At 43.2% G+C, this 15,319-nt stretch overlaps 1 protein-coding gene across 2 annotated transcripts in view; it reads left to right on the forward strand.

Moving 5' to 3' along the window:
- The window catches only part of CABLES1 (Cdk5 and Abl enzyme substrate 1), a 71,894-nt gene that overhangs the window by 22,962 nt on the left and 33,613 nt on the right, over window positions 1-15,319 (forward strand). For both annotated transcript variants that reach the window (XM_069004611.1, XM_069004613.1), the window contains exons 2-3: window positions 11,754-11,825; window positions 14,065-14,157. In XM_069004611.1, the coding sequence (XP_068860712.1) occupies window positions 11,754-11,825; window positions 14,065-14,157 (165 nt within the window). The remainder of the gene's footprint in view (window positions 1-11,753; window positions 11,826-14,064; window positions 14,158-15,319) is intronic.

Consider the following 15,319-nt stretch of genomic DNA (forward strand, 5'->3'; position numbering starts at 1 on the left):
CATTTCTGCATTGGCTTAGTGGTTTTTTCTTCCTAAAGCTGTTTAAAAAGTGCATGTATGTAAAGAAATTAAACACCCAAAAGAAAAAACCCACACAAAAGAAGGGTTTCCACTAAAGAAGAATTGAATGTATTTTTGCATCTCCAGTCATGGCGTTTGCCATCCAGAGGTCTGCCTAAGCTTGTGCTTAGCATGGCTGCAGTTACAGCCACAACACTACTCCTTCCAGACCTGGAAATCATTCTGAGTAAGTCATTTCAGACTGAGTCAGTTTACCACACCTCAGCTTTGAAAGAACCAGCCACTGCATCAGCTCAGGTTCCCATGCCAGGTGCTTTTCAGGTCTGGTGCTGTGATTTGCTCCTGTGCTTCCCAGATGCTTGGAGACAGAGACCTCGGGCAGCCAGCTTTGAGTGCTGGGACGATTCGGTAATGTTGAGTGATGCTTTATGCCCTTCTAAATGCTTTTTTAGTAAAGCTATTAACAAGGGGAGGTTCTTCATCAAGTATGAGATTATGGAAGCCATCCCTGCCTCTCCTGAGCCTTGTAAGAGGAGGAGAGAGGTGCACTATCAAGCTACCTGTCCTGAGACTTTACTGTCATTTTGAGACTTTTTGCCCCCACCTCCTGTGTGTATAGATGTCTGAAGTAATGTACAGGTTATATAAACTCACCAAAGCTTAATGCTGTGTTGTTTGTTTGTGGTGGGGAGAGCTGGGTAACTCAGATCCTCCAGACTTCCTCTAAGGTCAGGGTGTGACCCATTGTCAATTAATCATCTCTACCAGGAGATGGGTTTGCAACTACAGTTAATTGTTGGTTATTTTCCTTTAATGATTGCTTTATCTACTTGTTTTCTTATATGCACTATAGACTAGATCAAGTTGAGGGCTCAATACACATTTGAAGTGGATCACTGCAAGTGTTGGGGTTGATCAGCCAACCTCTACTCTTCCTTATTGCATTATATGAATGCAGTGTATCTTTTGGGTGTGTTGGGGAGAAACAGAACAAGTCAGGAATTATCACTGAGGTTATTTCGTGCTGCAGTCAGTGCAATTTGGTGCTTTGAAGAGGCTGCCTGCTCTTGCATCTGCCAGAGCTGCTGCATCTGATCCTTCTGGCACAGCATGAGGGAACCAAGACAGGGGAGTACAGAAAATGAGATATTTGGGTCTTGTGCTGCACCCTAATAGCAGTCTTTGTTGGCCAGATTGGTCACTATGAGATGCTATTTTATCACTCTGATAATGTAAAGTATCAGTAGACTCAGTCTAACAGAGTGCTCTGGCAATTTTCCTCACTTTTGGTGTGAATCTGCTTTTAGAATAAAATAAAATATTGCAGTTGGAAGGGACCTGCAAGGATCATCTAATCCAACAGCCTGACCACTTCAGAGCTGACCAAAAGTTACAGTGTATTGTTAAGGGCATTGTCCAAATTTCTTGAAGTTTTTTGGGGTTTTCTCCCCTCAAAAACTGATTGAAAACTGATATCTCATTGCTGAGTATTTGCTAGCCAGCCAACTTGTTGGCACCCAGAAAAATTCAGTTCTCCAATAATTACATAAGCAGGCGATTGCTCAGGTTACATTTCATAACCCAGCACTGGGACAGTATGTGGGCAATATAAGAAAATAAAAGGCCATAAATTTGGGAACCTTTTGAGTCTGCATATCCAGCTGTTGGTGGGGTGGCAGAGCAGCACGTGTTCCCTGAGTGAGTGGGGATGGTGCCTTGGGAAGAGGCTGTTTTCAGCAGAGAGTTAGGGAGGTGCCTTTGGCCTCTGCCAATTGCCATGTATGCTCTTGGGGGCATATTGATCCTGGGAAAGGCAGTTCTCCAGCCTGCAGATGTAGGCTGCACTTGCCAAGTCAATTAAATGTTCATTAGGGTGACTGCTGGGTACTCTCTGTTGTGAAAACAGGTGGGCAGGCTTCTTGGCCAGCTTCTCTCAATATTGGACCCTACTGTACCCACCATGCCTTAAAACAGATCAACGATACAGCTACACAACCAAATGTTACCAGTGTTATGAGAACAGTTCTTCCTTACTGGAAGTAGGGGAGGCAAGGATTCCTCATGGAGATCCAGTCTCTTAAATGTCACCTTTTAAACCATGATTAGACTTTGTTTGTGCACCTGTGATAGGCTGAACCATGATGTTCAGTCTGTTGCTGGTATTCCACCATGCAGACCTAAATGTTCACAATGCAGTAAAACTGGGTTTTGAAAACATTTAAATTGAGAGTAACCTCAAACTGGGAATGAGCCAATTGCTGTCAGCTATGCTGAGCAAGGGACCTCAACAGAGTGAGAAGAAAATGATCTAATCCTCTGCTACCAGCAGAAACCCAGTGTCCAGTAACAGGGAGGTGCCATGCCCAGTCATGGTGGCAGGGATGGGGGAAAGAGGAGGATGTTTGCTTTTCCCAGAGTGAAAAGTGCTGAGTGGCTCCAGTGGCACTATGCTGAGTGGCTTCAGGATCTGTCCCTAGTGAGACGAGCAGGGAAGAACCAAGCTCTCCCCCTGCAAGACAGCTCCACAAACTCACTGGTACATTGAAGCAGTTCTGCTGGACAGTAAGGATCTGCCTTTACCCTAATAAAGGATCTTGTGGTACTGTTTTTGGAACATGTCTCCTGTATTGCTAATGTGTTTCTTAGTAGAGCATAAGCAAATGCAATATTTTAAGTAAATACGTATTTTTGTACTCAAAGGCCTTTGACATTGAATCTGACTGCATGAACTAGCAAGCAGCAAGGCATTAATTCCTATGGATGTAAAAATGTTTCGAATTATGGCACTGGACTGTCTCACCTTATCACAGATTTCAAAAAGTTAAGAGGTCTAAGCTGTCCAGTATGATAGCTGACCTCTGAACAATATGCATAGGATTGGTCTTCAGCAATGAATGGCCAGGGAAAGCAGGGCATTGACTCTTGGGTATGTAATGGGATGCTGGGAAAAGTGCCTGATCCCAAGGGTATGTGTAGCAAGTGTAGCCAGAACTAAATGCACAGTATGCACCAGTGAACACTCAGATTGCCACCACCTGTGCCAGCCTTCATATCTCATGTCCGAAATGCCTCATGCTAAGCTTTCTCCTATTAGTTTGTTCTTTGAGCCCTGCTCACACAGGGGGCTTTTCTTTCTCTGTCAAGAACTCTATCGAAACCATTCACAGTGTCTAGGATATATATTTTTAGCAGTGCAATTAATTGTATGTTCAGCTCTCTTCCAAGTCTAAGAATGTTAAGATGTGGGATTGTGGAATGTGTTCTCCCAGGTAGCACATGTGCATCTGGAAGTGAGACAGGGATATGAGGCTGGGCATCTGGAAGTGAGACAGGGATATGAGGTAACCTAAAAAAAATTTTAAATGGAAGAGGAAAGGGCTGGGGTCTTAATTTTATGGTTATGTATACAGGCTAGAATGAAAGTCTTTTTTTCAGGTGACTTAGTAGTGCATGTCTGTGTTTCCATGTGTTATGGTATCTACTGCATCAAGCCTTGATGTGCAGGCGAGTTTCTTAGTTACAGGGCTTTGGGTGTTGTGGAATACAACATTTTGTGATTTGGTACTTTAAAGACTTGCACTCTGGCAGTGTGTGGTTTCCTCAGATACTTGGTTTAAATGTTTCTTCATTTCACTGGGATGTGATGTTTAAGGGGAAACATTGCTTTTGAACAGAACTAAAATATTCATTGTTTTGCAATACACAAAGTTTTGTCAGATGAAGTATCTGTTAGATTCATGTTAATCCAATGAAGGCTGTTAGGGTGTAGGTTTTACTGCAGAAAAAAGGAGATAAAGATGGACAGTTTGTATGTTCTTTACGCGCTATTGTATCTGCTTTGGCAGGCATCCTTGTTTTCATAAGATGAGATGATTAATCTTGTTATTTGCTTCTTTCCTAGTTTTGAGTGTCTCTAATTAAGCTGATGCCCACTATTGTCTTACCATGATAATGTGTTAGGTTATAAGGTAATGGTAGTTCTGAAAAATATAGCTGTAGCAGTGTTTGGGCATACTCAAAGCAAATCAGTGCACAGAAGCCTTCTGAAAGCTATCACACTGCTGCAGAGTCAGTAAAGTGAAGACAGTGAATCTGTAAATCATTGGTTAAAGATAATAGAGGATTTAGACTTCTAGTACTTCGGCATCTGTGAGAGCTCTGCTGTGTTTAAATTAATCTTACTGCATTTTGGCTGTAGCTCCTTGTTATGGCTTGGGCAGAGCCAACAGTAGGAGGACTGGGTGCAGAGGCAGCTGCCTGCAGTGGGAAGATAGCATCATTAAATCATGGAATCCTTTAGATTGACCTTTAAGTTCATTGTGTCCAACCATTAACAAGCACTGCCAAATCCACCATTAAACCATGATGTTAGGTTTCCAACAAGATACATATTTGGCGAATTGGGAATCCTACTGGGGAAGATGAAAATGAAATGTCCCCCAGAGTCAACAACATGTGGTGATTGCTCTTCTGTTCTCCCTAGACTAAACCCTGGGAGTTTTTTGCCTTCACTAGAGATTTCTAGAAATTGTGTCTTCTAGAAAGACTCATAGTGTGTCAAGTTGAATTGTGCAAGATGCTGAAAAAGCCCAAAATTCCTCTTCTACCATACCTTCTGTTTTTCCAATTGCATATACACATTCACACTAGACAAGTACTTTGACAGTGAACAGCTTACTACTCAGAACTTCTAGTGAAAGCTCCCTGTCTCTTTGCAGTGCTAGTACTCTTGATTTTATATTTGATGTAACCAGACCGAGACGATCTCTCTGGGGCATTGGGACAGGGCTGTGCTAGAATTTTGTGTGCTATTTGAAGGATCACATGTGTAAAGCTACATAATTTGTGAACAGAGTGTTGTGTTGCATTGTGAAAGGTCCGTGGGATACTTCAGTATTGTCATGTTTATTTTCTTCAATGTTTCTTAACTTCTTTCCTTAATTCTTGCTTGCACCTTACATGTTGAGGTGTTAGGTGCAGACAGGTTAGGAGGCAGCAGTTGAAGTACTGTGTATTTTTCAAAGCTTCTGCCTTGGATAATGTGGGAGGATGAGGCTTGGAGGAGGAGTTGGATGACAATACAGGTGGAATACTGAGTGCAGGAGGTACCCTGGTTTAGGAGGAGTGTGTAACATGGAGCCATGTTCATGCCATTGCTCTTCCGTCATCTGTTTGTTTCTGTCCATCTTCCTGCTTATGCCCAAAAGGTTGATGGAGACTGAGGAGACATTTGGCATGGCATTATTCTCCTAGTTATCACTAGATTTGAAGGTCTGTCTCCTTGCAGTGCATATCTCAAGAAAGCAGGCTGTTAAGGGTCCTGCTAGCTCAGGATCTCTGCTTCAAAGACTTTCCTTCACAACCCACTGCAGCAGGCTGTGGTCTTAGACTATATTGGCATCCTGCCTACACATAGGTGACAGCTAAATGGAGGGCTCTTGGTGTGTTCTCTGTGTTTGGGCTGGGCTGCTGAATTAACAAAGTAACCCATTTTCAGCATGTGCCAGATGCTTTTAACTCCCATTGTGGGCAATGAGCTGCTCAGTGTGGAAATCTTAAATGGAGTTTGATGTTCTTTGCAGATAATGGCTCTGCTGTGTAATTATGATAGCACACAATTAAAAATGGCTCTATATCACTTTGGGTAGCTCCTGGAAATTCTATTTCCCTTAATAATTTTCAATAGTCTCAGGGTTTGTTTTTCCTGTGTTTGTCTTCCTGTAATATTGGCAAAAGATAGGAAGAAAATGAGCTGGGACATAAGAATCTCAGCAAAAACTTCAGAGGGAGGGTGAGAGGTGACTCATTAGCGGGTCTTTCATCTGGGTTCCTGCTGGGGCATGAAGTCAGGGGTCAGGAAGTGAATGGGGATTCGTTCACAGCTGATGTCTTGTATAATATTTCAGAAGAATGCATTAATTGTCACAGCTTAGCCTGGGAGTTTGGGCAGAGGTGTGCAGCGGGCAGGCTGAGGAGGGGTTGGAGAGAAGTGGCATTTAAGTTTCCCTGGAGTGAGAAAGGGGCCAGAGCTGCTGGGGACAGGGCATGGCCTGCATCTGGCAGCTCTGCTCATAGCTACTGCCCTGGCCCTGGGGGCAGAGAGAGAGCCAGCATCTGCACTTCTGTTCATACCCAAATCCAACTCCAAAGGGGTTAGGGAAAAGAATGGCAAATGATAACTTACTCAAAACACAGAGTAGCCTGCAAGATATGTTTGTAGCCATATTATTGTAATATATAAAATACATATATATGTATATATTTACTTATTTACTTTTAGTATTTTTTTCATTCTGTTACATAGAAGCCTAATCTTAGATCTCATTGAATATTCTCCTTGTTTGCCTTCTTTTCAAGCCATTTTGGTGCTGGAAGGAACAATATGAAGCCCAAATGAAAAAAACAGCCCTAGTGTTGCTGTTCCCATAGAGGATCACGGTGATGCTCTGCCTGGTTTGACCCATGGGAGCCACAGGTCCAGTGTATGTCTTGGTAGCTCCTCAGGGAATGCTTGCAAAGGACAGGTTGGCTTTTGAGCAAGACCTCCTCTTTGAGTCTGGAGCTGGCACCTTTCCGAGGGTGGATGGATGGCAGAGGGAAAGCCTTCACTTACACCTCTAGGCAGGCCCTCAGGTATCCTTACAGGTATCCTGATCTCATTCCTAATCACTGCAGGTTTCATGATTACTTTCTTTCCACTCCCCTTCTGCGCCTGTCTAGGGTAGTGTTCCTATGTGCAGGATACATCTTTTGTGATGAAGGCACAGTGGAAATAAAGAATCCAACATTTTTGAAGTGTCAAGCAGTCCTGTGCTTTTCTGATGCTTCCAAGCCACATTATTATAAACACTGCTGTGATCAGAAGGTAATGGCACAGACATTTCTGCCCTGTGGTTCTTGCCCATTTTGCCTGCCCACCTGAAGGGAGGAGGTGGCCCAGTGGATGTGGGAGCTGCCAACAGTCTTCAGCTCTTGAAATGTCTTTGTCATCCCAAGTTCTCCCATGAGTGTTAATGCAGCCAGCAGGTGTTCAGATGATTGGCAATCGTGTGTCCCATGTCACTGCGTCTGAAGGGGTGCAGTTGTTTCAGACAAAGTGAAGAAGCTTGTCCTGAAGGGGTGTTTTGTGTTCTGGGAGCCAGCAGCACTCTAGCTGCTGGCTTCAGCTGTTACAGGTTTGTGGTCTTAACAGAAGCAGGGGGAAAATTACACCCCCAACATTCACAGAAAGTAGTGATATTTAAAATGCATCTTTTTCTTCCTGATTTTGTAGCTGTGCTAGAAAGTCATTACACGTGGGTTTATTTTTCCTTATCTCTTGGATTATCATTGGCTTCTTTCCTGCCTTCCTTCCTTCCTGGATGAATTTATCCAGTGTTCTGATTGCAGCTCCCTTTTTTTTTCATCGCCTCCTGTCTATGTGGCTTAAGATTCTGTATGTTTAACATAACTGAGCTGAGTATTTTGCAGCAACTGAGAGCAAAGATAATTTCCCACTGATTGATGGAGTGGTTATGGTCAATATATTTGTAGTCTACTAGCTTTGGCTATTTGCTATTTTGGTTACAGACCTGTCTTATTTTATTTTTCCTTGTATTTAGTGGGGGTTTTTTTGCCCTTGTATTTTATTTTATTTTTGCAACTGAGCCACGTATTAATCTGACTTTGGAGAAGGGAAACGAAGACAGCATTTCAGCTTTTAAGAAACTTCCACAGAGATACAGACAGCTGGTCAAAGATAAATCCAGTATGCAAACAGGGTCATGAGTATCTTAGAAAACAGCCATTTAAAATACCATGGCATCAAATATCTCTTTAGTTTCTTTCTTTGGTCTGCCCTTGGAATTTGATTGCAGGGTATTGGTTATTTCTAGGTGTGTGCACAGGGAACCAACAGCAATGAAACACACAAAAAATATTTTAGGTAGGTGTTTAAGGGAAAGTGATATTGCGTGGTTTTTAAACAAAACAAGTCTGTAAGTTGCATGAGACTGTGACTCTGGTCCTGCAGGGGCTGATCGCTAGACTGAGGAGGTCATAATCTGTCCAGTGCTGAACTGCCTTTTTCTGTGTGCACTGGCTGTGGGCAGTGAGGGTCAGTTTGGTATACCTAGAATGTGGTGATTAAACTAGGAGGAAATTTTTAAGTCTTTCCATGGACTAGAAGAAATTAACATTTTTATTGAAACATCTTTAATTTGGTTATTAAGGGCAATTGTGTTAGCTGACTGACTTTTACTCTATAAAAGTTTTAAAGCATTTTATATTGAAATTGCATCTGCTTAAAGACTTATCCCAAAGCCTGAATCCTATGTGAGTCACTTAGTGCTATTTTGTTTTTTTCTGCATGTATTCTTCCTCCACAACAGAAGGATTTCCCCATAATTATTATTGAAATAGGGCATTTTAAAATACAGAATAGGTATCAACACAGATTTACATCAGAATGATGGTGATGTGTGATATAAAACAGTTTGGGTTATTTCAGTGCAAGTGTCTACATATCCCAGCTGCCATAGCATGCTAATCAATTTTTGAAAAAAACCCCTTTTAGGAGTTGTATGGACCTGGCTGCTTGCCTGAAGAGAGAAAGATGATTAATTTAAATACTAAGCATCAGTTGAGGTGATTAATTCTTAATGAAGTCAATGAAAAACTGATTTTGCTTGTATTCCCTGGAAGATCCTTTCAAAAGCTTTGCTTTTCCAAAATTGTTTTTTGTCCTGTGTGTGTGGTACAGGATGTGACTTCGTTCACAGCAGGTAGGCTCATTAGTTGGCATTTCTAGTATAATATCCAGCTGTGGAAAGCTTATAAAATACTGGTATTTAGGTCATCTTAATTAGGCCTTGAAATAAAGATTTAAGATAAAGTGGAATAATTGCACATCCTTCATTGCATCTGAGCTTCCTCAGTGAGAAGAGGGTGCGATTCCCGGGCAGTATGAACTGATTTCAACAGAGTTGCTCCAAATCTGCCTCCCCAGTGCTCCTTTGACAGTGCTGGGAGTTGAAGTGATTAAAACTAATGATTCTGGGGAGAGGTGAAAGATGTGGCAGTTTTCAGCTGGGTTGGGGGGTGGGCTGGATGTCCTTGCTCTCACTGCTGCTTGTGCCAGAACCTTTTATGCGTGCTTTCTTCCTTCCTAGATGGATGGGTTTATCCAGAGTCACGCTTGTATTATGCCCTAGTTGAGAGGGAGCTCAGGGATCAGTGTTCCTCTCCCAAGTTTGGGTGAACAAAGAGCTTCCCCCACTCCTTTGTGCTGGCTCACTTGCCATGTAAGGTACCCAAAATGCTGCAAAATCAGTACTGGTGAAAATCAGTGTGAGGTCTTTCATGCCAAGAGGGGGGGTGGCAGCAATTCCCATCCAGCCTATGTTGCATTTGAGGTTAGCAAGCAAAAATTGGGAGGCGGCATCCCCAGTGCCGGGTTTAAGAAGTTGAGACCAGCAAGGGAAGCCAGAGGACTCCAGCAGGCAACAACTGGATGAGCAGCTGGTGAAATGCAGTTGGGTGTGTTCCTGTCACAGAGCGTATCTGCCTTCATGACAGATGCACATGTAGGATCTTCAAACCCTGTCTGACAAACTGTCAGCAATGAAGCTGAGGGTGGTGCATAACTTTGGGCAAGGAGACTCTTGGAAAAAGGTTTCAGTGGCAGCTGGAATATGCACCTGGTGCTGTACAAGCACCTGGCATCTACAGGAAATACAGTGTGACTAATTTGATAAATTTAGAATGAAGAAGGTGGCAAGGTTGTACTGTTGTTTATCTCTCTTTGAGTAACAACATGCCAGGTATGCTTTTGGTGTTGTAACACTACAAGATGGGAGCATGCCATTATTTGTGTTATTAATGATGTATGAAGAGGTATTAAAAAGCCAGCAGCTGTCATCTGCCACGTCATCTGCCAGTGGTGCTGGTAGTTGGAACCTACAGCTTTTGCTTATGGGTCAGTGAAACTGAAAGTGGAGGAGGAGCTCCTCCTGATCTGAATTTCTCCCAGTATGAGCATTCCTGTGTCCTTTCTGACTGTGGATGGAGCTGAGGGAGCACCCATGGGTGCAGGAGACAGATATTTGGTCTCTTCTTTGTCTATGCCAGCACATCCTGAAATGCAGACTTTTTTTCATAGCATTTTGAAGGTGTATCCTATCTTGCACCAGATCTTCTAAAATCCTAGTTTAGACAAAGCCTGAGGGGATTTAGGTTTGCATATTTTATCTAAGAGGATTATGCTTCACACTTAGTTGATCTATAAATTGTTTGAGGGGTTTTATGTGATTTTCTAAGTGAGAAAAAGCTGCATGCACATTCAAATTGTCCTGAAATGTGTTGTCTATGAGTCGGTGATAGAAATTTGATGCTTGAATTAATGGCAAATGGAATCAATGAACCTCAGGGTTATTTTGAACTGAAAAACATTTCAGTAATCAGATTTGCAGCATGGCTGCAGGAGCAGTTGTAGCAGCACAACTGGAGGGGCAAGGGAATTGCAGGAAGGATTAGAAACTGCTAACACTGGCATCAGAGTAGACAATTTACTGTGAAAATACAGCCCAGGAATAAATTAATGAGCACCTTTCCAAGCATATAGGAGTGCTCATAACATTCTGGAAACTCTTTGCTTGCAGATCAAGGGAGTAAGGCAGCTCAGTGGGAATTGGGCAAGAAATAGCGATAGTCTTTGAAGACTTTTATCACTGAAGTTCATACTCTGAAGTCACTGGTGAGGTGCTCCGTGCCTCAGCCATGGCCCCTGGGATTGATGGGTGCTGGCATTGCTCCTGCCAGCTGGGTGCTGGGGCACAGTGCCACGGCTCTGCTGGCTGTTGCAGCTGTTTTGACGCCCATCGATGACGGAGCAGTTTCAATGATTTCCAGCTTGATTCTTCTTTGTGTCCCTGTGGGTGGGATTTATGGTATTTGTGGTGTTTTTTGGAGGGCTGGGTGCAGTCCTTGTTTTGTGCTGCTGTCAGGATGTTTGGAGGTTTAGCAGCCATTGCTGCTGCACAAACAAAGCCTGTATGGGGGCTTCTTCCCCGCCTGCTGCAACAGCCAATGTAATGCTAAGACTTCCATAATTATTTCTCTGAAGGTGGAGGAAGGATGTGACTCAGACATGGGAAAATGGCTTAAAAAAGAGCCTAGCTCACCTGTGCTGCTCACAGGGATGGTCAGAGCTTCTGTTTAAACTGCTATTTTATTACCAGTGTTGCTGGCACCATCATCTTTCATCTCACTTCAGACACTCCTCACAGGAGCGATGAGATGGACGTCATGGAGAAACAATTGGCACTTACTTGGTAGAAAGTGCAAGGGGCAAAGAGAAGTGTCCCCTGTGGCAGTGTGAAGGACAGGCAGTCTCTGTGGATCTATGTCTGCATTATTTTGTCAAAGCACTGTACTTGTAGCATTGCCAGCTGTACTGCAGCACCCGTGGGACTGTGTTAGATGGGTGTTAAACCCTTGAAGGAAGGGAAACATGAACTGAGGAGGAGCTGTTGAAAAGCTGCAGCTTCTGCTTTACTGTAGCAGTCTACATGGAGTAAGTTTGCTTCTGGGTGGGATCAAATACACTAAGATAAGCAGAATGGAACAAAATTTATTAATATCCAAAGGTATGGCTTGGCTAGTGAAGGACAGTGTGTGATCTTTACTGAATAACAGCTCTGAGGACTTTCTCTTGCCCTCCAATCAGCAGTGATTGTGTTGTGTTTTCTCTGCAGACGTCGGCTGATCTCCCAGCGATCTTCTCTGGAGACTCTGGAGGACATCGAGGAAAATGCCCCACTGCGGAGGTCATTTTATTTACTGTCTCTCTGGCTTCTTGTCTGTAAAGCACATGCATGGGCAGGCTTGCTCTCCTTCCTCATGTTGAAAAGTAGCAGGGTCTTCACATTGAGATATTCTTTATAGTGAGTAAAAGTGTTGAAACTTCACACGTCCTGCAAGGTGGTGGCTGATGTGAATTGCACGTTCCCTGACTTTAAGTCATGAAACAAAAAGGCAGTATTTAAATGAAATGTCAGGAATTAAAATGTCAAATTTGATTAATAGAAAAGTGTAGTTGTCACCTATATGAATGACTAGCCCCAAGTCAATAGTACCCTAACATCTGTGGTACATTTAAAAATTATGTACAGATGGTTTAATATAGTAAGTTTTTGAAGGCTAGTATTTTTAATGAATTTTTACTGTTTATTCTCTCAGCACATGCAAACTTACTTCGGTTACCAGCATTACTGTCTGTGTGTTGGCTGGTAGGTTTGTGATTGCTACCCCACTAATAAATCTGCCCCCATCCTTGTTATATTGGCAGCTTCAGTGCAGTTTGATTTCTGCATCTAGGAGACCACAGCTTCCTTCTCTGGGGACCATAGTAATTAGTCACTAGGCAATCCTCTGGGGTGATGGAAAATGGAGCAACTGCTTAACAGTTCAGAAACTGGCTGGTCAGTAATCTGACCAGTGCATGGAATGCTTCCAGGTCAGCTGTTCAGCAAGACAGCAGTCTAAGTTTGACTGCCTCTTTATCTTGGGACCTGTAATTCAGCTGGTTTATATTGGTGTTTAGCCTATAGCCTTGTTTATCCGCATGCAGATTTGCTTCTCCCTACCTCGAAGCAAAGAACAGCAGAGGCTGTACCAATTGGCTTATTACCAAGGCTTGATTATTTTTACAAAGCTTACCATGCTTTGCTTACCAGCATGTTATGAAGTGTTCCCATAAGTGATTCAAACATGTATAATTGGTAAAAGATATAAACAAAGTATGGTTTGCCAGGCAGTATTTTTACTTGCTAATTTGCAGAATTGGTGGTAGAATGTCTCTCTTGGTGGTATTTTCGTGTGAAGAAGCGAACAAGGCTAATTGCAATCAGAGGGTGAGGGAATCTCAAGGTCTTTACCAGCAGGAGGAAGGCAGAAGTGGCAGAGTGATGGGGTGCCCCTCTCGGAGCGTGCCCCTGCAACACGATGGTGTTTGGGTACAGCAGTGGGGACTGGCACAGTGGTCTGTGCTTTCAGTCCAACATAATGATCTCTTGGGCTTGAGAAGCTGTAGAATTCTGCCTGTGCAGGGGAGAGGATGGGAAAATTGGTTAGGGACGCTTAACACAGAGGAACTGTGCTGGTCCTGTGCACCAGCAGAGGATGCTGGTCCCAGAGGAGCCACGGAGGATGCAGCAGCCGCGGTTGCAGCCCTGGACTCATCTCCAGTGCCTGCAAGCTCTGCCTCGCCTCGCAATGAAGCAGCTCTGGATGAGACAGAGAATGCTTTCACATGCACTGTGGTTTCAGCTGATTAGAAAGAGCAAGGGTGGAAGGCGGGGGGGGGAGGATATTGCTCTCATCTCTCCTCCCTCTGGCAATTTCTTTCTGTAACTGCAATTTATAAAGCCCATTCAGATGTAAAATAGATTTAAGGCTTAATATTTTGAAGAATTATATATTTTTTTTCCTGGGGTGTTTTATATTTAGTTGGTTTGTATACTGTCAGGAATGTGAAAAGCAATCTTTAGAGTTAAAATCAAATAGGAATTATCCTTGCAAATAGGAGATTTTAAATCTTTCTAAAATTAAAACAAGAAAGAACTTCCTTCAATGGCTCCTTTATCAATAGCTGAGGAGCATACAAAAGCGTGGGTGTTGGTGCAAGTGGGGAAAATGCATACTTACTAGATTTTGGTTTGGTTTAATTTTTTTTCTTCTGAAAGCTTGGGCTAAACTCTCATGGCAGATTACAGGAAGTTTTACTTTGCTGAGATTTTTTATGATTTTTTTTTTTTTTTGCATGAAGGGAGGGGGATGATGCCTTTTCTTATTATTATTTTAATTTTTTTTTGTTGTTTGTTTGAACTGTCCCATTTCCAGACTTATTGTCTTTATTGTTCTTGCTGATTCCTAACACAGGGTGACTTGAATCATTTGTCTCGTCTTTCCTTCCTGCTTTTGTGTAGACTTCTTGGCGGTACAGCAGGGAACTGAGAACTTTTTTTTCTTCTCCCTCCCCTCCCTTGCAACTGATTTATTTTTCAGATGTCGGACACTCTCAGGATCACCCAGACCAAAGAACTTTAAGAAGGTTCATTTTATCAAGAACATGCGGCAACACGATACCAGAAACGGCAGGTACTGTGCATGCAGAGGCTGCTTCTGCAGGGGCAGCCCATGGGGTGTGAGGGGAGGGGCAGGATTGGCATCCCCCTGCAAGAGCACAGCCATTGCCACTCACCACATGTCTCCTAATGGCCTTTCAAGTAATCTTTGAGGGTGCAGGCTGCAGTGCATGCTCCGTCCCCCAGGGAAGTACCGGTCAATGAAAGTGCTAGCCCGCACATTTTAAGACCTGTGTCTCCTTAATACAAATAACCTGCATAAAAGGAAAATCTGTGATGCTGTTGGAGTAAACTAGGCATGATATGGTTGCATTTCTTCAAAGGTGTTGCCAGGTTCTAAGTGTGAGAGGGGCACATAGCTGAACCTGCCTGGACTAAGTTTAGCAATGGTTCAAGGATACTTCCAGCATCTTTTAGTGGATACAGCTTGCTGGTAAATGCACAGCCAAGGATGGTCATGGCAAAATGAGGCACGGGATCCTGGTGTCCATGGCATATGTAGGAAGAGAGCCTTCCAGGGGATGCATGAGGGGTGCACCTGTGGCTGCAGTACACCCTGAACTGGGATGTGGACTACCCAGGTTAGAGCCGTAGGCACTGGGGGGACATGTACAAGCAGCCATTGGCTGGGGCTTGGCTTACTGCAAAGGCATGGTGTTCCCATGAGCTGAAGGTGTTTCCATCAGCAAAATGGGTTCTCTCTTGTGGTATCGAGCTCAGAAGTTAAACTAGCTCCTCCCTGTTTATAAAGAAGATACCTGTCCTCTCTGATTTTTCCAAAGAAAATTTCTCTGTGTGCCTCATGATTTTTTTTATTCTTGTTCTTCCAAACCTGAATAGGTTTAAACTAGGCCACCTGAATAGGTTGCTTGTAGACTAAACTATGTCAGTGAGAGCTGATCCTTGCACGTGCCTGTTCTCATGAAGCTGCCATGGCTGAGAACCATGTATGCTCTGATGGACCAATTTGTGCCCGCAGCCTTTGATTTCCATCAAACATGGAACCACATCAGTAGAAATTCTAACATTGCATTGAACCACAGGTTTTATGAATTGAGTTCTGGTAGGTGTTACTTGACTCAAGAAAAATTTTCTTCACTGTTATTCTCATACATACAATTAAATGGAGTGAAAGGTAGTAATCAACATAAATGTTGCAGAAGGTGTCCCTGAGA

This window comes from Aphelocoma coerulescens, chromosome 2 (assembly GCF_041296385.1).
Source record: "Aphelocoma coerulescens isolate FSJ_1873_10779 chromosome 2, UR_Acoe_1.0, whole genome shotgun sequence".
NCBI classification, from domain to species: domain Eukaryota; kingdom Metazoa; phylum Chordata; class Aves; order Passeriformes; family Corvidae; genus Aphelocoma; species Aphelocoma coerulescens.